At 45.5% G+C, this 25,604-nt stretch overlaps 1 protein-coding gene across 20 annotated transcripts in view; it reads right to left on the reverse strand.

The window, feature by feature from the left end:
* The window catches only part of LOC120894441 (RNA-binding protein Nova-1), an 80,290-nt gene that overhangs the window by 20,024 nt on the left and 34,662 nt on the right, over positions 1 to 25,604 (reverse strand). For 8 of the 20 annotated variants that reach the window (XM_040297028.1, XM_040297025.1, XM_040297027.1 and 5 more), the window contains one exon: positions 15,266 to 15,340. The exons of 3 other annotated variants lie outside the window; for them this stretch is intronic. In XM_040297028.1, coding sequence (XP_040152962.1) covers positions 15,266 to 15,340 — 75 coding nt within the window. Of the gene's footprint in view, positions 1 to 1,832; positions 1,931 to 15,265; positions 15,341 to 21,090; positions 22,504 to 25,604 lie in introns of those variants that run through there. 9 more of the 20 variants (XM_040297020.1, XM_040297017.1, XM_040297016.1 and 6 more) reach the window with 3 other exon arrangements.

A 25,604-nucleotide genomic window follows, 5' to 3' on the forward strand; every position in this document is an offset into this window, starting at 1 on the left:
TTAATTGTGTTTTTCCCTAGTGGACGACCTGCTTTTTGCCGCTGTCCGTATGTGTCTGTCGGTGTGTATGTTTGTGTTGCGAAGGTAGAACTCGGTAGAACCTAAGCTGTATCCAGTACGTGCAACATTATCTAACACACTCTGGTTCAAACAATCAGGTTCCGGGTGAGACAGATAGCAAAAAAAGAAAACCCGAGCTCCACTAGCAACCCCACGGAAAACTGTTAATGTCACGTACGAAAACTAACGTTATCCTTCCTTCCGGGGCGATTCAAGCAGCGAACTGTTTTGTTGGAGCACTGTGAACTCTCTACGGATTTTTGCTTTTCATTTGCGAACAAACGGTGGGTGCGATGCACTGTGCACGTTTAGGATGAAGAGAGAAACTTTTTCCCGCACATTGTGTTGTAGGGCAGTGGTGCTTTAAATGAATAATAATGAAGTTTTCTGAACATGAAACAGATCCTCTGTCCGGAAAGTTTGGCTTGCATCTCGTCGGGAAAAGTTTAGATTCAATTTCTGCTTTCGTGTTCTTCAAAGCGAACGATGTATGCAAGTGTATCTATTTATTTTATAGATTCAGGATGATGAAATTTTATATTTATTAGGTATTTTCTAATTTCAATACTAAATCCATTAAGTGCTAGATCCTCTCTCCCAAACGTCGCTATTTATTACACGTGCCTCATCATGCAACCGACGGGAAATTCAATATAATCAGCATAAATAAGGCAAAGCGAATGGAATAACGATACCATTAATCATGAAGTAATAAAGAATAACGAAAATACATCAACAGCAATCCACTGCACTCGGCTCTACCGGCACCCGCCCCCATCGCTAAGCACCATCTAGTAATGATTGTAATGACCATAATGCTTGCACCAACGTCGCCCAGCCTGATGGAGCGCGTACGGTGAAGCATACGATCGGAGGAAGAGCGGCGGAAAAAGGAAAGAGCACTAAATTACACCCTCCTGTTTCGTTGGGTGACACATCTAAGACCTCGGCTGGTGCTCGAGACCCAACTAATGATAGTTGCTTTTGATGTACCCCTTCTCTTTCTCTCTCTCTCTCAAACGATTGTCTGGCAATGTGAGAAGTTAGATGACGAGGTTGCGACAATCGACGTGCGGCCGGTTTCTCGGTCAGGGTCAGCACGATGACAAGCGCCACCGAGCAGGCCCAAGCCGTTCTAACCTACTAGCCTACTGTCTTGAAACTCGACCCGATGACTAGGTTCGATCGAACGGCCGTCGGTGTTGGCGCAGCTGAATTGAAGGTTGAAGTAAATTAAGTTAAAGCTGCTCAACGGCAACAAGAAAACAGTTCCTTTTTCAATGTGATGATGGAGTTTTTTTTTTTTACTTTTATTATTATTGCAATTGTGTGTTAATTGCTGTATTACGTATAATATGTGCAACCGATCGTATAAACAATCAAGCAATCGTTAGAAGCAAGGTTTATATAGCAAAAAGCACATCTTGTTCGTTTTTTAAAAATAAATCTAACGTTTCAACCACCACCATCAGCGATGGTGCGACATTTTCAGATGCTCCCGCAACAAGTGTCAAAAAGAATCGAGCGTTGTTCTCGCAGTCCTTCGCAACCCGAACCCCAGATATTTCTTGGTGTCGGACTTTGATTCGATTCGATAATGAAAACGAACAAAGCGAACTGTTTGTTTCAAGCGCGTTCCGTATTTACATATATGTAATGGGGACAGCAATCGGGGGACGAGCAATACGAGCAGCGAGAGAGAGAGAGAGCAGTTTTGGGTAAAGGGCGAGCTTGAGCGGTGTGTTTTATTTCTTATTCTTCTATAGCATTACCTTGTTGCGACACTATTTTTAGTACCGAGCAGCCCGTCGGTCGGGTTGAGAAGGGCATCAGAAGAAGATGGGCAGTAAGATGGGTAGACCGCGGGCGAGCGCGCTCGTGCGATTGTGACCGGTACTAATTGCGTTTGTTTTCTGATATTGCAGCCGTCGTCAGCATGAAGATGCGACGTGACCGAAACGACAACCGGCGCTACATTCCGCCCAAGGCAGCCGCCCGAAACCGGTCAGCGAGTCCAAAACGAGCACGAAACAGAGGGCCCAAAAACCGAGCTACGAGGCGGGCAAGAATGAAGCAAAGGTAAAAAAAAAGCTCTTTCTCGACGCTAATAAAATTTGAATAATAAAAAAAACACCCGTAGCCCTCCCCGAATCAAGTCCAAGGTCTCGGTGGATACGGTCGCGACCGTTGATTGCGTCAATGTTCGTTAGTTTGACGCGTGGAGAGCTCGGGAAGGGGAAGGGGGAAAATGCATGGAACAACAAAAAACGTGATGCGGCATGAGCACGGCCAATGCACATTGTCACTGGGCAAAAGTTGTGTTTGCCACGCTCTCGTAGACGGTGGTGCTGCACTTTTCGGAACACCGGTAGAAGCCAGCGGAACAGAATGGAAAAAAACCCGCCGAAAGCTTATCCGTCACGTGTACGTACGTAGGATGACTGGCTTCCACTGGTTTGCTGGTCGTTTGCTTTTCAGTGGAAGGTACAAATGCAGCCTTGCAGCTAACGTCCTCGATTGGGATGGATGCGTTTGTAAGCATTGGAGATGCTTTTGGTACTGGGAGGACGTTTTGTTCTGTTAGTGCTCGTTACGACGGAAGATGCCTGATGGATGCGTTATGACTACAATCTAAAAACAACTACAAAACTACAATTTGTTCAAAAATAAGCAACACAAATTTTTAAAACCCATTCAAACCAATTTGTCAAACACTTAGACATTTAAATCAGTCCTACAATAAAGACGCTTCGCGTGAGGGATTTAATTGCAATTTACGTCATAATCTGGGTGTAGCAATAACATTGAAACCACATCGGTCAATTGCTTGCCTTAAAGCGTTCTCGTAAATCCACCCATTTTGTACAACTCCCAAACTCCCGACAGACGCTCTTCTGGCTTCTGTTTTACGCAATGGAACACTCAATAAACCGTGCCCAACCGTGGGTGCAATGTAAAATGCCATAAAAATTATGAGCAGATAAAAAACACACATAATCATACCCCCAAGCAAGGTATGCGGTGCATGTTTTTTCCCTTACCCATTTGGATAAACATCACCAGCATCGATATTACCGGGGCTTGGGCGACAAACGATCGCATGAAAACGGGGAACCAAAACGCGAGGAGAAAAAGCTTTTCGTGCCACCAGAAACGAATTGGAAACGGAGCGTTATCAAATGATGGCTTGAAACTGTTGATCTTCCGTTTCCGCATCAGCACACAGTGGGTGATGGTGAGTTGAAAAGCTCTACAATAAAAGTTACACACACTCTGTCCGCGGTTCGGAAGTTTTCCCAAAGTTCTACTGTGCCCGCCAAACCCGTTCGCAATCGTTCGGCTGTGTCGCTGTGTGTTCCAGCGATGCTGATAAGCGATCGTGCCACAGGAAGGGAAGGGCGGATTCAATGTGAAGGGTAAAAAATAATATAAGGTGAACGCAGCATCAACGCTAAAGTACGCAATAAAATTCATTGCAAGAGTGATTGAGACAGTGGGAGAGGGAGAAAGAGAAGTGGAGAGATTATTATTCGGTGTCGGTGGTGAGCTCAACCGACCGAATATCCGACGATTATGATTATTATTGTGACCATACGAAGGGGTAACCAGGCACTGCCAACGGGAGTGTGAAACGGTGATAATGGTGATGAAGTTTGGAAAATGATTGCCATTACCGGAGAATCGGGGTGGAGTGTGTGTGATTGTGGCCTTTTGCCGTTGATTTGTAACATTGAGCGGCTGGCGGGCTGGCATGTTTGCACTGGCGGCAAAGTGACATATACGCGCGTGTGCGGGTTCGGTTGATTTTCGCTTTATATTGTGTACGTGTGTGTTACAACTTTCTGCCACTTCTTGCAGATAGGCGGAAACGGAAAAACATTTACGCCAAATTCTCCGAATCCAATGAAATCAATAGTATGAATGAAAGGCACACTGAACCACCATTATATGCTCGACATCATCTTTCTACCATCACTGATAACGATTGCGACAAAAGTTTCCCTCCTTTACGGGTAAAGTTGTACAAGCTGATGTGTGTACATAACTTCCATTGCCCGAAACGTCTGACGTTAATGACAGCAAATTAAAAGCATTTTTTCACCGAATACCAAGTTACGGGAACAAAACGCGTCTTCAATGTACGGTGTCACTTTGCGAACCATACCAAGTTTAAGTAATAACTACAAGCACGTGACACAATTGTTGATTGGGAAAGTATTGGTGTTGGAAACATCAACAGCACAGTTGGTGAAGCAGCTCAACGTACTCAACGACTAAGTGTCTAGCCGAAGCGCCTTTTCAGCTCGGCTCTTTGCTGCAATGCACATCGTTTGCTGTATGTTTATGTTTCGATTTCTCCCAAAAATGTGCCTACCATTTGCGATCGAACGATCGATATTGCATGCACACGTGAAGCGGTGCACTCGGCACAGTTACACAGGGAACAACAAAACGGAAAATCAATTGCCAGCAATTGAGCTCAATCTGCGGGGTGTATGAGAGGGCAGAGAAAATAGGCCACTTGAAAACAGGGACACGCTTAATTTAATAACAGTGCAGATTCAAACTAGTCATGAAGAAATAGGGAGCAATTTGGTGGTTAGATGTAGAGATAGCTGGAAACATGATTTAGATGCCTACCGGTGAGGCCCACTTCAAAGACATCATTTCTATTCTTGACCAGTCGCCAAACCATAATATCGAACCAAAACTTATGCATCAAGTGATCACATGTAATCAGTGAAACCAAATTAAAGTAAAAAGTTCAGTCAACGCATGGCCGCCTCGCTAACCAAATGGCTAGCCATTTCCTACACACTTATGCTTTATTGCAGTGTCATAAAACGTGCCAAACCGCTAAACGCTTCTTGCGTCGAATCTTGCGCCGCACGAGCGCAAATTTCATCGAAAGATTTGCCCGGCCCCTTAATGTTGACACGCCATCAAAAATTAAATGCACATGCAAATTCTGCAGCAAACGGTGCGAAAAATAAGCCCCAAACATTCTTCGGCCGTGCCGCGTCGTTCGTGTCTGCAGTGGTCTGTGTTTGTATTGCTCTTTTTCTGCGGACAGTTTTCATCTTTTCGGCAGCTCAAATCTACCATCACAACCGACTGGGTGAATCCCGCAGGTGAGGCGGCGATGCTGATGTTTCGACCATGTCGATTCCATTTGCCTGATGGCTTTATCGCGAAAAACTCCACCACTTCGATGCGTGTACAGGGCACGTGAACTCTCAAATGCGAAATGCGGTGCACGAAGATGAAGAAAAAAAGCAACAAAATAAAAACATTGCCAATACCCAAAACACATAACCGAGCCGCGTACACCTTATTTTTTATGCGCTCGTAAATGTTACTGGTTGGGCGCGTTATTATTACTTTTATTGCACGGGCCCAGCGACGGAGTTAGGGAGTGAAATCACGCAGGCCGCCGCCGGTGGACATGCAGACGAAGAGGGGATGAGGCAAGGATGGACCCGAGTCTGCACACACCGAGAGTGCTCCCGACAACGAGGTGAAGAAAAATCTGATTTTATGCTCACCCGGCCATGCTGACGACGGTGGCGGCAATGGCGCTACCCGCGTGAGGTACGGTTAGAATTGGATGAATGTTTGGGCATAGAAGAGGGAATTATTTTTAGAGCGTACTCGAGGGCAACCAGGGTCCGTGTGGAGTGGTGGAAGAAGCGCTGGGAGAGTGACGATCGTTCTTGTCCTCGTGGTTGCGAGTGTCCGGTAATTGTACACATCATGGTGCAGGGATGATGGGGCGAAAGATGGGTTCTGGCGGGTTGACCACGATATGGTGGCGATGGTTTGGTTGTGGTTTTCCGTGCTTGATCTGCGATTTTATTCGTGGTATGTAATTACGGTGATAACTGTTACGCATTTTGAAGCGGAGGAAGCAAGCAGACCCTCGCCCGCAAATGGCTTGACCGGTGTATAATCTTAATACTTGTAAATCCCCGTTCGCACGTATTTAAATCCACTTCCAACCATCAAAGCAAAAACTGCAGTTAATTACACTCATCAAGACTCGCTCGGTTGGAAAAATATCGCTTTTATGAGCATCTAACAGGCAGTAAAAGTGCCAAGGGAGAAAACAAAAGGGAAACATGTACTAGCCTGTTTTCTGCCCCGCTGCTCGCTATGGTACTCGGGCGGTGTGTGAAATTCTAACCCCCTCCCTGAACTTAACACCATTCGAAGCAAATCAAACAAGAAGAGCGTTACATCCTCCACATTAACGCTCGGTTGTTGTTGTTGTTTTTTTCTCTCTCCCCAATTCCTGACAGCAACTCTACTTCTCAAGACTCTATCAGGCAATGTTGTGCGATGGGCCATTCTGGCCCATATTGTGTGGGCGAAGGTGTCGGACACTTGACAGGATCGCTTCAGCATTTTGGGGGGTGAAGAAAAGTTAGATACGGTCGTCTGCACCAGCCTCCTTCCCTCTTGAAACCATAGCTGCACAGCAATCATGAAATGGTGTTGCCGAGGGTAAGTGTTGGTTCGATTGCAACCGTCAGTATGTTCAAGTTTCCAGATGCCCAACGGATCCAGAAAACGAACAGAAAAAATGGAAACCCCTTCGTTCGTGCGTGTGATGTGGAAGATCAGAGAGAGGTTTTCATTTTATTCATTTTTTGTTGTTGTTGGCTTTACTTGAGAGTGAGCGGTGAATGAGTTTAAGCATTCGTTTGATGGATGGATGAATTGCACAAGACGAACGAGAAACCACCCATGAAGCCGGCAGATGAAGCTATCATATAGGGGGTGAGTCCATGGGATGTGTGTCATGCTATTAAAGTATCTTAAAATGTGCGTCACTTCTGGCTCATCGTATTGCCTCACGCCATGCTCGGGCGTGTCGTTTGCCAGCCGATGGATGATAATTGAAATCACATGTTTCTACTATGCTGCCGTTTGAGCAGTTCATTCCGATGTAAACTGTGTGCTCCAAAGAGTGGTTGGTTCTGTTTGATTGGTCACAACTGAATGAAGCTCATCTTTGATCAAATTGTAAACGCTTTAGCTGAATGAGACCTTCTGAAAACAGCAAACATTACTAATTGATTCACCGCACGGAAGAAGCGAAAATGGTACCTCGTTTGTAGGTACGTTTTACCAAAAATTTGACCTTTTCAGAGCCATCAAAGTGTCGTAGCTGTGCGGATTACCGGGGCGCCGCTTTGCCCCCGGTGACCCATTAGAACACCTTTAGAGGATTAGATGATGCTCTCAGAACACACATATATCTAAGGCAAGAGACTAACAAGATGACGTTTTACGAGCCACTTCCGGCGTATCCCAGGTCTCCTAGCGATGTGATGTCGGAAGGACAAATCACAACCGGTTTATTGCACTGACCGGCTCATGACCATTGGTGAACTCTGCTGTTTTTTTTTATGGCGCTTCGCTCGTAGCGCGTAGAGCATATGACACCAGCATAAGATGTGCTTCCCCTTTGGGGGTCAGTTGATGGACCGTCGTTTTTGCGAGATTGGAGTGCGTGTCGGACCGGGGACACTTTTTTACTCACTCTACTACACTCATAACATACGGGGGATGGATCGTAAAGATTTCCCGCAAAGGTAAGAGTGCGCGCACAGACGCACAGCTTCCCGGCGCACCCGACCGTAGTTGGTGAGTAGGTGTCACTCGAGGGACCGTACGGGAATGGGCGACACACGACGCCACTCGTCGAAGAAGTTGCCGAGACTAATGATATGAAAATATTTACACATCATCAGAACCGAATGCCACTCCATGGGGAGCTGCTGGCGGTAGTGGTGGATGTGGTTCGTCCGGTTGCTTAGCAGCGTTGCTTCCCTGGGAAAGGTGAGGACGGGTTACTTTCTTCGGGAGAGGAAGGTACCAAAAAAGAACACACAAGCGCGCACGCAAACACGGATGAAAGTAGTGGGGCGCCTCGGAAACGCAACTTCTACAGAGCGGTGTGTCTTCCCCGTGTTTGTGTGCGTGTGTTTGTGTCACACGTCAGGGCAATTCGCTCTAATTAGTCTCCCGGTGGGGTGTAAGTATTATGGTTCAATGATGATGGCTGCATGTTGTTTTCGTTTGATGGATCACCGTGCAGAAAGTACTTCGGGAGATGCTCACGAGTAAATATGGGCTGGGGTTTTGTTCCGTTTTGATCGATTATCAACCTTTATTGCGATGAATAATGAGTGCGTTCAAAGAAATTTGATACGAATCCATGAGCATTACGAGCCTTTGCTGATGTACCTTAGCGGTGTGTATTGATTTGCCATCATCCCATTGAAAAACATAGATGTAATCATTAGAGAAATCAGCTTTACTAAGATTAAAAGGAAGTATTAATTACAAATTTATTTTTTTGTTTAAATATTTAGTGTATTTTTATCCTAGCCGTAAAATAATATTCCAATGTGTGTAAATAATACAATAATAAAAATAAAATGTATGCAAATAACATACAGCGCACAATTTCTTTTCTCAAAGGAAAAACTGTATTCTTCAAAACAAACTCCAAACAAACTCATCAAACAGCGAGGCACCTAATATCATGCACGTACAGCGTTTGGTGAAAAATTATTGCCACATAAAAAACCACCATTAAACCACGCGCAGGTTACAAAGCCAACCAGCGACAGACGGTCCTCCAAAGCAACGAGCCTCTCTCCCGACAGCTGTATTCCGTTTTTGCATGCGAGGAGAAGTAAATTTATCGTCGCTTTCAAAGCCCGACCAACACTACGGGGGCACGGTGTGTACAAATTTCCGGTATCACTGTAGCCTGTCTCTAGCCTGTCCCCGCGCAAGGACTTTTGGCTCGATTCGCTTGTGTAGCATATTCTCAAGCACTACTTCTCGGTTGAAGTCATCGTCTCCCATCTCACCTCACAAGGGGCAGCAGGTAAAAGCGTACGAAGAAAGTACACCTTTTGCTCAGGGAGCTAGAAGCGAGGACGGAAGTTTGCTCTAACGGAAAGCTTCCGACACACAATAGCAGCACAAAATGAAGCCGAACGCCTGTGTAGTCTGGGCAGAAATCCCACACGCTCTCTCACTGCACCGTTTGCCGTGAACTCACAATCATTGATCCGTTTCCGAGGCTGTGGCTGAGCACTGCTCGGTGCAGGGTTGGTACGGGTTATGTCGGCAGGTATTTTGGTTCGCTTTATTCATGATTTACCACCGGCAGCTCCACTTAAAGCACTACTGGTGGGTGTATGGCGGGTGGCGGGATTGTTGCCCGAGCAAAAGATGAAGGCTTAATAGTGCAGGACCTTCTTCTCGACTTGAAAGGACCCGAAAGTGATCCATCCCGTTCAAGTACGACGCCACACCGACACATTCACGACTGGCAGAACAATTGCACACACACAAAAACGCTTTCTCTAAAATACAGGAAGTGATTAGAAGCTGTACGAGTGGAAGGTTCCGCACAGGATGAGCTGACTGCTGAGATGGGTTTCCTGCAGCATCTGCAAGCCATGCGAAGGTTTTGTACCGTGGTGCCAGGTAAGGCACGACCCGGTTCGTCAGCAGAAAATAGCAGTAAACCACAACAACCACCATCTTGCCAGTGCCGATGTGCTAATCTGAACTATATGGGAATGGGTGTGTGTGTGTGTGTACGGTGTGGGATGGGTTCTGTATCTATTTTTAAATCCCTTGTTGGTGTAGACGCCTGATCTCGCTTGTGACTGGCGAGAGAGTTCCTACGTCCAGGAAGTTAAAGATGCAAAGGTTCTGGAAGTGGGAGCTCTTAGTGTTAACACTCCGATCGGTGACAGCCATCGTCAAGCTGTCAGACTTTTGCGAAAGAGAATGGAGCGTCTAGAGAACGCATGGAGGCAACTGTAACCGATGGGGAGGGCGGCGATGCAGGAATTCGATCAAATTGTTTTTCACACTACATCATTCGAGGGGTACGCTTTTCTTTTTCGCTGCAATAGAACGTCTCTGGGGGTTTTCTTGGTGGATTTTGAATGGATTATTCATCTGCTACTTTTCATTCCACAACGAGAGAGAGAGAGAGAGAGAGAGAGAGAGAGAGAGAGAGAGAGAGAGAGAGAGAAAGAGAGAGAGAGATGAGGGGGAGCTTAATCCGTGTCAGAAGACTTATACGAAAAATAGGGATAAAATACTGGAACTTAGATATAGGACACTTTCAATTGTAGGAAAGCCCAGAAGGAAACAAAACAACATCAAAAGAAGACAGACAGGAATTAACGTCTCGTTTTTTGGTGCTGTCAGCGAGCAATGGAATCGACATCAATTTCATCAAACGAAAGCCACCATTTATCGCTAAAGGCAACCATCATAAGAGTCGTAATGCCTTCCAAACGCAGCCTCGCGCGTCCGCAACTGCTCGATGGAGTGGACTATTTTTATCTATTTGTTTGGCAATCGTGTAGCACATTGGCGTTTGATTTGCCCACATAAATCAGCGAACGAACGAAGCGCTCGTGAATGGAAATGCCTCACTGAACCACTTGCCCCCTTGTTTGTGTAAACAAATACAACGCCAAAGACCATTACCGTGGGCAGGGCGGGGGTTTCATCTGCACTGTTCGTGATAAATGGGCACCCGAAGATACTGCAATTTGTTATCGTTTGCGTTTGGGTTCGGAGTGAAAATATGCTCATTAATTTATGCTTCTTGCAGTACGAGCAAGTGGGGCCAGGGTGCGAGAACGCGTTTATTCCCGGTTAAACGCATCGTTAACCTAGTGAGCAAAGGCCAAACCATATCTTTTTGTAAGCAAATTCACACAGTTGTTAAGATGAAACAGACAAAATTTGGTCTCTCTATAGTTTATTGCAAATGTGTTAGAGTTAGTCCTTCAAAAGATGTTGGTTTTTGTCGATGCAAAAACACGTAGTAATATCATGGAAACTGTGAGGTCAAAGAATCGCATCCTGCACGAGAGTGTGTCGCACTAGAACAAACACTCTGATACGATTGGTAAGCAAGAGGAATGTTTTCTATTACCTTAAGCCCAGTAATCCTAATCCTTTGAACAAACCGATTGCACCGAACGAGCGGCTCATGAATGGTTGATGATTCAATTTCATCGTACGAAACACCGAGTCGTACATATTTGATATGGTTCCAAGAAGATGTGGTTGGATTCTTTCCACAATCTGGCTTTACCGCTGAGTAGGAGTGCACTTACAAAGGAGCTATACTTCTCTTTAAGGAAGGTATTGGTCAATGTCGAAAAGAGTTTGGGTGATGTCTATTTCTGGTGCCTTTTTCACCAATTGCATCAAGAACTGGCTATACTTAAGAGTACACAATAAAATAACATTACTGATACCTTACTTTTCAAAATCAAGTGGGCAAAATAAAGCAAATAATTGCATTTATAAATCCTAATAATGCTGCGGATGCAACGCAGTTGCGCAAGTTAACGTGATTCAATTATCACTAAACCAGTTGGACTGCCACGTGTGCTGTGCACCTACAACACAGCAGTGCGCTAGACGTTTGGCTCAAACATGAAACTAATGAGCCGCAACAAAAACCGGACCACACCACAGCAATCGCTGTCAAGGCGGACGGGGACCATGGTGCCACCACACTGCACTGCACCGCACTAACCAGACGTGTTGCAGTAACACACCGATGAACGACGATATATTGACCATCGGGGACAAGGCCACACGGGGTGGAAAACTCTTGCCGTCGAAGCTTTCCGGCAGTCCGGTGGCAGCTTCTTTCTGCGGCACGACCAAGCCGACCCATTCACTGACCGAATACATCGAGTGTAACCTTCAGAGGGGTTGGGGAGCTACAGAGGGTATGATGCTCTGCTGCTGTTGCAATGTGGTGTGTTGCCTGCCGAGTACTGTTTGCAGTGAAAAGCTTCATTCCTTCGTGTCAGGCATTAAAAACATGCTAACGTCGCATTGGCTCAAACTGGCAGTTACTGTAGCAGGATGGACGGGAAGCAAGCTATGTTGAGTGTTTGGGTGAGTAGCGCTATCCTTAAGCACGGTAACGGATAACTGTTTGAAGCTTTTTTGGTATGGTGCATGGTAGAGCCGTTTGAAGTTATATTTAACTGTGTTGGCTGTGGTTGGAAATATTTATTTACAAACGTTACAGTACAGTGATTGAAGTATCGTGGAAGCGTCTTTTTCTCAAGAGACTACAGCAAGAAACAATTTAGTTGACTATCCCCCTTCGTTTCGGCACACAAAGTAGGTGAAAGATAAATACCAATTATCGCGTCCGTCCCCTAAAAAACGCTTGCACGGTGTTTGCTCAGCACTGTTGAATTTTCACCTGCCACCGCATCTAACAACGATCGGGGTAGCTTTAAAAACCACGCATCGGCAATTAGTCGCTGGTCGCACTCCATTGAGCATCGTAAAACGTTCAATGTTTTATTGAAGGGCAAGAAAGCAACTAAAAGAAGAAACGCCCTGCATGAAAGTGGTGCGGTATCGCACAGAAACGAGAGCACGAGAGCGAGAGCGTTTTATTTAGTTTTGGGCCGCGAAAATGCGTACCAAGGCCAAGTGGTCTCTGCCACTCTTTTGCGGCGTCGCTTCACGGTGCGTGTGCGCGGGCGCGCACTTAACCTTCTCCTCTCCGCGCACCTTCCCGCACCGACCGAACGTGTTACGGGCAACCGGAGCGAGGCAATGCTCGGCGGCACTTTAACGGTTCGCAGCACATACTTGAACTGTTTCGCAGTTCGTTTTACCAAGCATTGGCATGATCGGTGGAATGATGGGCAGGGGTGAATTGGGTGAAATTCTTTTGCCAGTAGTGCTGTTTTTGTTGTTACATTCTAACATTGTTTCTGTGCGCTGACTAACGATCGATGCGCAGGAATGTTGTTTAATTGAGTAAGCTGTCGAGAAAATTCTTTTTTTTTTACTTAAAGATGACTTTCATGAGATTTTCAAGATGTCTTAAGCTTCAATCACAACGACAATTGTGATTTTAATTTAATCTATCACACCTAACCTTGAAATAAAACTACGACCATACATCGTAGAGGATGCAGAAGCACTGCAGCTCGATCGTCGCATTGCGCAAACTGTAATTGATAGACAAACGCGACACACAGACAAACACACTCAGTGTGTCGCGGCTGTTCTGTTTGGGCTTCGGTGACATATACGACCGACAAGTCTGGCGACAATGTGAAAAATCAAAACCGGCGCTTGTTAGCCGAGCCGAATTAGGTGCGCACAATGGTTGGTCGACCACAAGCATAAATCACCGCCGCAGCAGACAAACGGAGCCAACTAATCGTCAATTTATGGGGTTGATCTCGACCTTAGGCGTGCCTGTATCGACGGGGCATTAGAGAAGTGGAATTCGTTCCACTTGTTCATGCCGAATTGGGGTCATTAAGGAATAGTACACGAAACACAATTTCACTACAGACAATGCGAGCAGGCGACAAACTGCCCCGTCCTGTGTGCCGTAGTTCTGGCGCTTCTGCAGGTGCAGTGAGTAAAAATGATCCGATGCTAATGTATAGGATGTGTTGTGTGCGGTTCTATTTGCTCAGAGAAATCACGCCTTACACGATGCGAACACTTTCCCAGGCCTAGAAGTACACAAAAAAAAAATAGCGACGCTAAACTCCGCCGCTAAAGCAAAACTGTCCCACATGGACACGGCAAACGGGGAAAGGTGATGCTCGCGTTCGCGGTATTGACCATTACAAGCCGAAGGTAGCAGAGCTTCTATTTTTACAACAGTGCGTACGACGAAATTGCTACGTCTCGTTGCCATGGGTGATCGCCGCTCGGCTGTAGGTGAACCGAATTCCAAACGCCCGGGAGAAGAGACCCGCCACCCCAGACAAGGGGGTTCGACAGGAATGGTCGTTTTCTCGGTAATGCTGTTATAATAATTATTTCACTCTCTTTTCTACCTTCCGCCCAGACGAATGCCTTCGTCTGTGCAGCGCTTACGGTAGACGGGAAGGAATTTCACATTGAAGGTGAATTAAAAGGGTGTGTGTTGTTGGGTGTGTTGGGATCTTGGGCGCCCAGTTTAAAGCACCCGAATAAATTGTGAAGCGGGCCAACACGTGTGACAGCGGTGGGACAGCGATGTGACGGTTGTCGAATAAATATCGCTTTATCGCACACTTGTTTGATAACGTTGCGGAGAAGAGATGGTAAGTTAACATTTATTTGCTGAAAATTGCTGGCAAACAGTGTTTTAAAATTAGAAGTCTGTTTGATTGGTTTACCAGCGTCTTGTGGCGATGTTATGCAACTTCAACAGTCAGCCCTTGATTTTGATGATAATTTAATTGTGAATAAGCGTTAATATCCGTTAGCAGCTTGATCACTGCATGAGCACAGCTTGTTTGTTTGGAAAACTAATGATGATTTCGAACGATTAATACGTGCTACGTGTATCTCACGAGGGGCCAAAATTGCCAAGGCGAATGGAAAAGTGTGTTGATAAACAATATTACTGTTTGTTTACACGAATTAATTGGCATAACTTCTACGTAGCGAAGGCTTCAACAGCTGCTACAGTGAGGTGTTTGTCTCTTATTCTACGCGTTTGATAAAACAAAAACATCAATATTCCACACCAGTATCAAGTAATTTTTGTCCGATTATTTGACTCTTTAAGCTACTTTTTCCTCGTTTTCAATCGTACCGACAAAGATTCCGATTTTTCTGACACCACGCTGAAAGCAGACCATTTTTCATGTCAAGCGTGCGTAACATCTTCAGCTAGTGAGGTCGGAAAAAAGTACCACTCGCATTAACGCGGCCTGGCGGCTACACACCCGGATCATTATCACATCACAAACATTCGTTCGCGTTTTACGCAAATGAGACTGACCGGGAGGGACGGACAGAGAATGAGCAGCACTCCAAACGGAAGGGAAGCGGCATCATCCAGCCAGCTCCTAGCTCTGTGATGCTGATCTGTGCAGCCATTTCCATAATCTGCGATATTTATGGCCTGACATAGGCATAGCAAAAGCCAATGGCGAAAGCCTTTGCGGGCGGCCGGTTCTAATGCAGTGCGTGGAAGGTTCGTAGACGCCCTTCGCCCATTGCACCGTCCGCTCGTTGCAGAACAGAAAAGTGAAAATAAAACCTCGGCAGAACCTTTCCACCAGAATTCCCAAGAGTGAATGTGGGAGGCGCAGTGCGGTGTTGCTTTTTCCACCAGCAGCATCTTGCTCCTTCTTTGCGATCGTCCTACCTTCGAACAGTTCCATTGCGTGGTTCAGTTGTGTGACCGTCCTGCTGGGATCAATGTGCGCATCGGGGGACTTACCTGTGCGGCGGGGGTTGAAAAGAGAAAAAGAATAAGAAAAGGAAACATTAGACTCGTTTACGTAATCTGCTCGCGGTATTCCGTGTCTGCTCTATTTCTTCTACATTTATGCCACGGTTCGGTTTACAAAAATAGCAGGTGAATGAAAAAGGTAAGGTACGCTCTGCTTGTGTGCTGGTGTGTGGTTTGTTCCCCGGGAATGGAATGTGTATCGGATGGGGTGCTGCTTTTATTCTTCCTCTTCTTGCTGCCGCTGGACCACCACACACGCACGGTAGACGCAAAGTCGCGCAAGAGAACGACGAGGGCGGCAAGCAACGTGCCCGCGGGGTTGGATAATCTTGAAAAATCTCACCATACCGGGGGGCTGAGCGGAAGAGTCTTGAATGAAATCAACTAGCGAAAGAGCAGGTCAGGAAAAGGGCGTTATGCATGGCATGGGAAGGGAAATTAAGGGCAACTTTTCGGCACCATGATCCACGTCCTGGCCCACGGGCGACAAGGTAGTGCCTTCGGAGCAGATTTTCTTCGGCTGATGGTTTTGTTTTTCACATTTTTTGACCATGCTTGCTAGGCGATTCCTTTTTTGTATCTAACTAAACAAAGCTCTGTCCTCCAGAGATGGTCAGTAAGAATGTCATGTAACTCAACGCAAGTGAAAATATAAACGTTCGTTTAAGTATTTTAATCGAACTAGCTAGTCAACTAATGCCACATTATAAAACGATAGATCTGTTAAATTAAAGCTTTAAAGTACTTTAATCCCTTCGGTTTGAATAGGAAAGCGCATCAAACGACACAGTTTGCATTTTGGTGCGAGAAGAGAACAAAAATAAAACATCTCAGCAAACGAACGTCAAATAAGACGATGAGCAAACCATCAACAATTTTACTGAGCTCTAAGGTCAGTACGCAGCTGCCGTGCCCAATGGAGCTGTTGTTTTTTTCTTGCATTCTTTTCTCTTTTACTCCGCCTTGGCCAAATTAAATGCATAGTACCAGCGGAATGGCAAAAGCAAAGAAAAATGTTTTCCCTGCCTCGAATGCTCAATGCTTGTCGGTAGCATCATAAACCATTTCCATATTTTATCAACCAAAAGTTTGCCCATCCCAGCAATGTTCCTGTCACGGCGAGCGAATTCCTAAATTGTGTGCAGAAAAATGCTCTTCACGAAACATTGCGCCGACACGGTACACACGGTAAATGGTACTTTCACAATACTGACAATGGAATAATATAAGCAAATCGTATGCCAACGGCTACCGGGCAACAGAATACCCACGGTACGGCGGTGATGATGATGACGATGATGACGATGATAATAAAGCCGAGAGGAAGTTTCTAGACTTTTATTTTATATACCGTACACACGGCGTATGTAAATGAAGATGTAGCAGTACAAAAGGCGGCACCACCGTTTGGGTATGTTTTCACTTTCTGTGCTGTAAAGGAGAAAGCACAAAATCACCCCCACAAGATGATGTCAGTGAGTGGGGGAAGGAAAATATATTTCCCAGGAGACTAATAAAGCACTAGGACTTGAAGCTAAAAATGGTTTATTGCTTTGTGCTAAAAAATAAAGCCAAACTAATAATGTAGTTTTTTATGTAAGTTACATGCAATGAAATGGTTTTGCAAAACATTGTTGTATTTAAATGTATAAAATGAAGCATAGTACAGCAGCATGTGTGTTTTTCGATTCAATCCGCACTGGTTTCACGTGATATTTCACATCACACAATGCGCTGAATTGTAGCATCAATCATACAGTCCGCAGTTTTCGTTGGCTAAATATCGATCAAACGTTTCCAATCACAAACATTTTTGGCCAACACTAAACAGCAACAAAAAGAAACAGCAAAAGCACAGAAAGTTTGTTGTGAAAACAAAAATTGCCTAGGAAAAACCAACAACATCCATGACGTACAGCTGCAGCCGCCACTAGCGCACGTAACAAAACCATCGCAAACTAAAGTTGTATTTATTACAGCGGGGAAAGGCAACACAAAAAAAGCGCAGCAACCAATGCTCGATTGACACTTCTGTGCAGGCCAGTGTATGATGAAGATCGTTTCTCCCAAGTTCATATACTACCAGGGGGTGATGGGTAAATTGATACGACAGGCGACAGCGTTGGTGCCGACGGCGTATCGGCAATTGATATGAATAGCATTTTTATTGGGCCTAGCGGAGTCGCATCTTGTGCCAGCATCCCGGTGGTTCGGTTATGTTTGCAATAAATCGACAGCAGCACCTCCTAAACTGAACCTGTGGTGTACTTTTTGTTCGTGCTAAGCTGTACACAATGTCGTACACATCGCTCAGTGGTGGCCTATTGTTTCGGAAACCTGAACGATCGTGACCAGGCGTCTCCATGGGCTGTCGCATAAAATAAGTGAGTTTTGATTGGCAGGTAATTGAGCATGTGTTGCCAGGTACGCCAAAATGTTGAAATTGTGTTTCGGAACTGCTTTTCTAGAACATTCAACGACATTTAATACACTTTTAGATTGAATTTTTACCAGGCACCATGCGTCTCCATGATATGAAAGGTGTATTGAAAAATAGTACATTGTGCTAACACATTGGGAGTTATTTACGTTAGATGACACATGCCATACAAGCAAGCTCAATCTGTTAAGCAACAGTGAACCCCCTTGAGTTTGAGAATAAACAAATAGCAGCGTCATTCTCTAGCAAAACAAACTTCAATTATACACGAAAATAAACGAACGCATTCTAACCGTCAAGTTACAATCAATCAGCGAGCGTGAAAGTAAAGTTAAAACTGTCAGTAAAACGACACTTTACGCCACTCGAAGTTAACGAAATAAGGCGTCAAAATATTTGCTCCTCTGTTTGAATATCATACCATGATTTCCAAGCAAAAACATAAAAAAACAAGCGTGAAACAAGAAACGCTAAATTGAAAAAATAATCATTTCAAACAAGTTAGCTACTGGCGTATCGTTTTACCGCTGTGGTCCGGGTTTTGCATGATACCCGTAGGTTGCTTCATAACGCGTTGCAATAGCGTGGAACGAGCGATGTGACATCTTCACCAAGAAGTCAGCCGTCGGGTAGGCAAGGTGAAACAAAAACTAGGCCATCGGGTGTTCGATATTCCTTCAGTTGAGCTGATTGAACCATGCTGATAGGCGGTTGTGGGGGTGTTCAGCCAAACTGGTAGAGTGCACCAGACGCGCTAGCCCGGTCGAGAGACAGTGACAGCTAGGCGCATGCAAACACACGCTCATACACACAAAATAACCTATCCCATGTGTGTGGGAATTTTCACCGAATCTGAGATCAACCATGAGGGGGAGGCGGGTGGAGAGGTGTATTTTTGAACTAAGCCTCACGTTGTTACCGCTTGCCACGTGTTTAAAGCGCATGTGCCATCATTTTGTTTGCTATCTGTTTTGCATGGAATAGTTAAAGTTTTTGCACGAAGGCTATGCAGATGTTGACAGTTAGTTTTGTAGAAAAGGTTTGTCGAAGCATACACAAGAATAATTTCTTTTTTGACGAGAGAACAATTGCGAATGCTCCATAAACTATGTATTAAATTTGACTCCAAATAAGCACCGTTTGTTCTGGAGGCAGTAATTATAAGCAATACTTGAAGCAGTCAGTACAAAGTGCTAGGCATACTGTTTACTACATCGCTTACATAACGGAGCAGGACGGTGTGAACCTCTCAAACATGCACTCGCACTCACCATCAAACACACACACAGACACGTAAGCCGGACGTTTATGGCCCTAAGCATGAGCTGTATCTACACCGGGCTTTATAATTCACCAGGAAAAGTATGCCGTGACCTGAGTGTCCTGGTCACCGATTTGGAGCAAGTGCCCTAAGGGTGGTACGATGGTAAATGGATTAGCGCAAAGAGGCGCACACTCGTACACGCCCGGCTCGCTCGCTTCCTGCGAGGCACGACACTTGAAGCAAGACGCTGGCAGCATTGTGGTTAATGAGCAGATCGGACTAAAGGACCCACCAGCACCAGGGTGAATTCGAGTAGTGCATCGAGCAGCATCGTAAAGGGCCATTAATTATGCTAAAAGGAGTGCAGGATGATTACAATAAGGAAAAAGTATGGCAAAAACAGATAAAGCACATACACGCTGCTCTCGATGGAGTGCAGCTGATGGGAAGGAAGCATAGCCTTTATGTTGCGTCAACCGCACGTGATGGGATGAAACCATTCATCATAATGTTTTCCATTCAACGGAAATCTATTAGAGCGTGCTCAAAAAATTTAACAGCTCTCTTTTAAAAGAGCTGGTGGTATCATTATGGCAAGCACTTTTAAGCTCTAAAACGATTAGTAACAACAATACACAGTGTAGTAGTGTTGCTGCCATTTGCTACGGCACTGTGATTCGTGACGAAGCTTTGGCGGAAAATGCGTGCAAAATGTATATACAATTTTATAGCAATCAAAAACGACCGATTCAGAAGAACACTTAGAGCACGAACGGTGCATAATAGCGTGAATGGAAATAAAATGAGTTTTTAATGGTAATCGAGACGTTGTTTCGGGCGATATTTCATGAAGTAAATGTAAATTTTGGAAGCAAACGAGAAAAACATCATTATCATTGGCATTAAAAGTAACAGTATAATGATAGGCATTAGAAGAAAAGCTAGTTAGCTGATTCATTTCGAACCTCCCGTCTTACAAACTACCAAGAGTTTTGGGAAATTTGAGAAAAACGAAAACAACTTTTTTGTTAAATGCTATTTTCTAATGTTTAAAAACGAGTATGAAAAGTATTTCTATTTTGGCTTAAGTGTGGTCTTATGGTGTTCTGTTTTCCCCCCAGAAGCATAGTAAGATCTAGTTCTATGTAGTGTTCGTTCTGTTCTGTACCTTTCCCCGGCCTTTCGATGTGAGCTTCGTGAGAGTAATAGTATATACAAGTTGAATAACAGCTGTTATGTTCCTCTTCTCCTTTGAGTACACACTTCATAGAGGATGCAAAGCGTTTGAGTACACAAGTAGATGACAAGCGTACGTAGCAGAAGTCATTGCCGTTTTGGTAGTAGATGTAGTTTGTAGATGCGATAGTAGTAGTAGCAGTGGTGTTGATAGTAACTCTTCTGTACCGTGAAACCGTGATGATATGTCTGTAATCTGTCACAGTGACAGTGGCAAGTATGCTCCTCCTTTCTGCTTTCAGTACTGGCCGACCCAGCTCTCCAGTCTCCCTGGGTGTGTAAGTGCATGTGTCTATGTGTAATGCGTTATTTTCTTCCGATGAAGTAGACCATTGCACTCTGTTTCTATCTCCCGATTGCGCAATCTTTCTCTTCGTGAACGATAGTCGTGATAATATGGCGATGATGTGGGTTTACTGTGCGATAGAAGTAAGCCTGTTTGTCTGTTTGCTGTACCTTCGATTGCGGCAGATATTTCATGAAGTTTGATGAGCTTGACATGCATATGGGGGCGAATGTGCGGATGATCTTTCGGAAGGTGATTCCACACACTTGTCTCTAGGTTTGCTGCCCCTTGTGTCTGTCTTTCTAGCACCCGCTGCGATCTGGTTTGGCCCCCCCATCGTTGGTTGTATGTTATGTTAATGTTTCTTTGTTTGAATGTTATTGAGATGATTGTTCGCGGGCGGAAACTAAACAACAAAAATTCACGTACAAACAGAGGATAATAGGGAAAGCAACGATACAACGACACCACTGAGTGCCAGTGGAAGAGGTTCTGGAAGAGTGAAAACTCACCGAAACCTGGCCTCAGTTGTATGTTCTGCTGATGGTGAAGATGATGCTGCTGGTGCTGCTGCTGACTTTGATAAAAGGCCGCTTTGTGCTGCTGCTGCTGTTGCTGATGGTGTCCAGTATGTGCAAAACTGTTGTGGAACTGTGGTACACCAGCACCACCGCCACCATACTGCTGTTGTTGGATGCTCGCTGTTGTGCCATCGGTGGCATCAATCGGGCCGCGTTGCGCAAAGGATGCACCACCACCACCACCACCACCACCACGGCCCAGCGCGACGGACGCGGCTAACAGGTGCTGGTGCTGTTGTGCAAGGGAGTTGCTGACCGGTATCTGTTGCTGACCGGTATTTGTGGGCGAGGACGCCACCACTCCTATTGTGCTGCCGTCGACCGGCACTGTTGCACCGGTCGGGGGTGAACGGGTTCTCCCGCCACCGTACTGTTGCTGCTGCTGCTGATTGAGCTGATTGATTCGTGCCATTAGACTGTCGCCATTGCTTAGCAAGCTGTTGGTGCTGCCAGAGTTGCTGGAGCTAGCCGGGCTGCTTCCGTTGGCAGACGGCGACGGTTGGTAGTGGTGCAGCGGCTGCTGCTGCTGATGATGATTGTGGCCATTGTTTCGCTCATCAGTCAGTGCCGAACTGAGCTCGTCGAACATGAAGAAGTCACTGCCCGCCGCGTTACTGTGGCCGGGCGAGGTTTCCGCCGACGAGTGGTTGCGACCGGCTTGCGGTTGCCCACTGTCCGGCCGCTGTCCCGCCGCATACTGCCGCTGCTGCTGGTCGCTGCTCAACATTTGTGCGACTTGGGTTTGGGGCGGGCTAGGTCGGACAATCGGGAAGGCCACACAGACACAGGCCTGTGCAGGTGCAATCACACGCGATTTCGTTACTTTATTTCCGCACTCTTGCAGCACCCGCACAGCCCAAAAGGCCTCGGGTACCACGAATCTAACAACCTCGCACAACGTCACGCAGGGAAGGCACACCCGGTGTGGGGTCGTAACCGTATCACACTTGTTTGTTTGCTAGTTTGGCTTTGCGGTGGAACTGGAACGACCGCAACAGCACCAACCCCTCCCGAGTCGAGGTTAACGAACGAGCGGCGACGGCGGAATGAGCTTTTTTGCCGTTCTGAAACCAAAGAGCAATCCGTGCCCGGTTTATGTCTGTGTGTGTGTGTGTATTGGTGAGGAGTACAAAACTTTCAGCTCACTTTCGGCTTTCGTGATGCAATACGCTCGGCCGGAAAACAAAGTAATTGCACTTGCTGGTGTACTGGAACGTTGCCCCTTTGCGATTGGGGGGAGGAATTTTTGAAACCACAGCTTTGTCACATTTCATTTACTGCCATTTCATCATCGCTGCAGCGCGCCCAGGAACACCCTGTTTAGGCCGGGGAGGTTCGCGTATCCTAAAAGCCAATCGATTATTTACGCGTGATGAGGGGAGGGCTTATTAGAGCACGGTAAACAATACAATGAGAATGGTGAGAAATCATGAAGCGAGACGCATAAAGAAAGAACGAACGAACAAGCAGGACACAGTCAATATTTAAAATACGAACGCTACAGGTTTTGTTTCTATTTCTTTTGCTTTTCTAGTGTAAAACCTTCTCGAGCCGGGGCTGATTCAGATGGAACGATCGAATGCTAATCGTATGGCAAACCACCACACAACTCATATACATCCCCTTTCGCATGTGTGGGCTAATTAATGCACGATGAATAATTTATGTTTCGTAGCATAGAGTAGAAGGCTCAGCAGCAGGTCTGTTGTGTTTGTGTGTGAATGATTTTTGTTTTTTTTTCAAAAAGGCGCAATAAACCAAAATTCGTAACAAAATTTGGGAATGCGAAGATTGCATCGAAGAAATAGAAATATGAACCGAACCGTTCAATACCGTATCGAATCAACAGGTTTGCTGCGCAGCAATGTTTGGGAAACAATATTATTATTAGGTGTGATTTTTCAAAGTATATAACTGCTGTTTGTGCAACGTAAAGAATTGTATTAATGTAAATATTAATTACATTTTTCTTATAAAACGTGAATATATTGCAGTAACAGTCAACAAAGATTTGGATTGTAGCTCTGTTAAATCTATTACAAATGAAACTTATCAGAGTGTAGATATGCAAATGAAAGCTATAGTAGAATAGCGCTTTTCAAGCCAAAATGGGGAAGGAATCCACAGCACAGATGAACAAAAAGAAAATGCAGATGACGCCTGAGATTAGGTAATTCTCCGGAATGATTTTTCAAATATAATAAACATTAAATGCCCACAAATAAATTTAAAACATCACGTACACTCCATTAGGCGCTTGAATCAATAAACCAACGAATGTGACTAAAAACCTTCCCTTTTGCAGTGTTGGAATTGTGACGTGATATTCATGATAACAAACCAAGGTTTAGATTTATATTTGAGGAATGACTTTCATTTTAATAATCTGCTAAAGTAAGCAACATATCGCACTGCATTATAAGCATTTCCAGAATGCAAGACCTTCAGCAGACTTTTCTCATTGTTACTAATAAAGGGATTGAACAATAAAGAGAAACTGCCTTCTAAACAAGCACGCGATAACGCATGCACACTCCTGGCGGTTTCTGGCTTCGGTTTCGACCTGGCTGCCAAGCACAAAAACGCGCACGAAAAGCAGAAATTCCAATCGAAAAAGTTTAATCGCTTTCCATGAGCTTGATTCCTGCGCTACGCTCTGTTCCACTGACCGGTTCGGGCGACCGGCCACATCGGCCCGAAGAAGCTTCTAAACATTATCGCCGTTTGCTTTCAGCGTCACTCTATCTCGAAAGCCTGCCCCACCGAAATGATACCTCCCGGGGTCATCCGATCTTCCGCTTACTGTCGCTTCATTATCACTTTATGCTACGGACCGCAGTTGCTTCCCTCCGCCAGTGCCACCACCAGATGACAAACTCATCTGGCAGATGGAGGACAGCACCAACATCAAGAAGGAAAAAAAATATGTATCGCACCAACCGAAGGTACCACGAAAGGGGAGTAAAAATCACTAACCAAGCGAGAACAGTATCGAATGTGAGTCGAAAAGAGACACCACAAATGTGACAAATGAGAAGCCAAACCATGCTAACGCGTTTTATGTCTTGCTCGGTGCGACAAGCGTGCGGGGAAACCATTGGGGGAGGAAGCATGGTTTGAATATTTAAATATTCAAATAAACCGGCCTCTGCAGATTGCGTTTGCATTTTCGGTGGCATCTTCACGATGGGTCATGCAATGTGGGAAAGGGGTGAGCGATCGGGGGGGGGGGCGATCGAAGCAACTGACACCGATCGCGGAGCAACTTTGGCTTATGGATATCCACACACACACACACATGGTTTTTGTGGGACGAGTTGAGCAAGGCGCGCGACCCAGGCGTGCCTTATGACGGAACATCATGTGTTTGGCTTTTTTTCTCTTCCCCTGGGGATAGGCCACTCAAAAAACGATCGAATTTGGGGAACGGGTTTTTGTGTTTGTGTATGTGTTTGCGCGTTTGTTTGATCGTACGAATTGTCATTAGCACTGTGCGGAGGCAGCTCCAGCGGCAGACGTTTCGGTGATCAGATTTTGTCCGACGCCACACCAAACACTGAATACTTGTTGACAAAACCGACTTACTGCGGTTGCGAAAGCAGATGAAACATTGCCTCATTTTAACAGCAACTCCTCGAAGCTATGGCACGTATGTTTTGCGTAGGTCGAAACCTTCTAATCTGAACAAAACCTCACCTCGCAAGTGATAAGTGGTTTTCTGCATTAAAACAAGTACCAATTCCCACCCAGTAAACAGGAACTACGCTCCAGAAAGGTATGTAATGCTTGCTTGCCACCGCGCGCTGGACGGAAATGTGATATTAGTTCCGGCACCGGGCAGCGTAATTTGTTAATACCTCCAAAGCGAGCGAGCAATTGTGTGGTCTGCTGGTGAAAAGTTATCATTATTATTTACAGCTCTAGCTCTAGAAACTTTGATGGCAATCGGTACTGCGGACAAACAAGCCTCTGCACGGGGAAATGGAGACAAAAAAAAAAGAAAAGATACATTTCCCCGTCGCTATCGGCAGTGTGGCGGCACTAGACGTGACGAGGGCTACGAGCTGTGGCGCACACATGTTGGCAAACAAAAACCCCTCGATCGGGGCGAGTCGACAAAACGGGTACCATTCAACATGGCACTTTACCAGTAGTGTGTACTGGAATGGAGAAAATAAGAGTAAAAAAACAAACAACCGGGTGCACATGAAAGAGGGCTGTTTCAAACTGTTTTCGAGGCTGCGGTGCTGTTTTTCTTATCATCGCACTAACGTGGGTCCCAATATACACCACACACAAACGCATGCACGCACACACGCCGCAATAGCACCATTAGTAGAGCCGATTAGAATGAATGTGCAGAGAACCAGTTGCCAGTGTGTGTTACGTTTCGGCTTCCATTCCGGGCTCGGTTGGAACGGCAACGGAAGGGAATAATTGCGTGG

Source organism: Anopheles arabiensis, chromosome 2 (assembly GCF_016920715.1).
Source record: "Anopheles arabiensis isolate DONGOLA chromosome 2, AaraD3, whole genome shotgun sequence".
Taxonomy (NCBI): Eukaryota; Metazoa; Arthropoda; class Insecta; order Diptera; family Culicidae; genus Anopheles; species Anopheles arabiensis.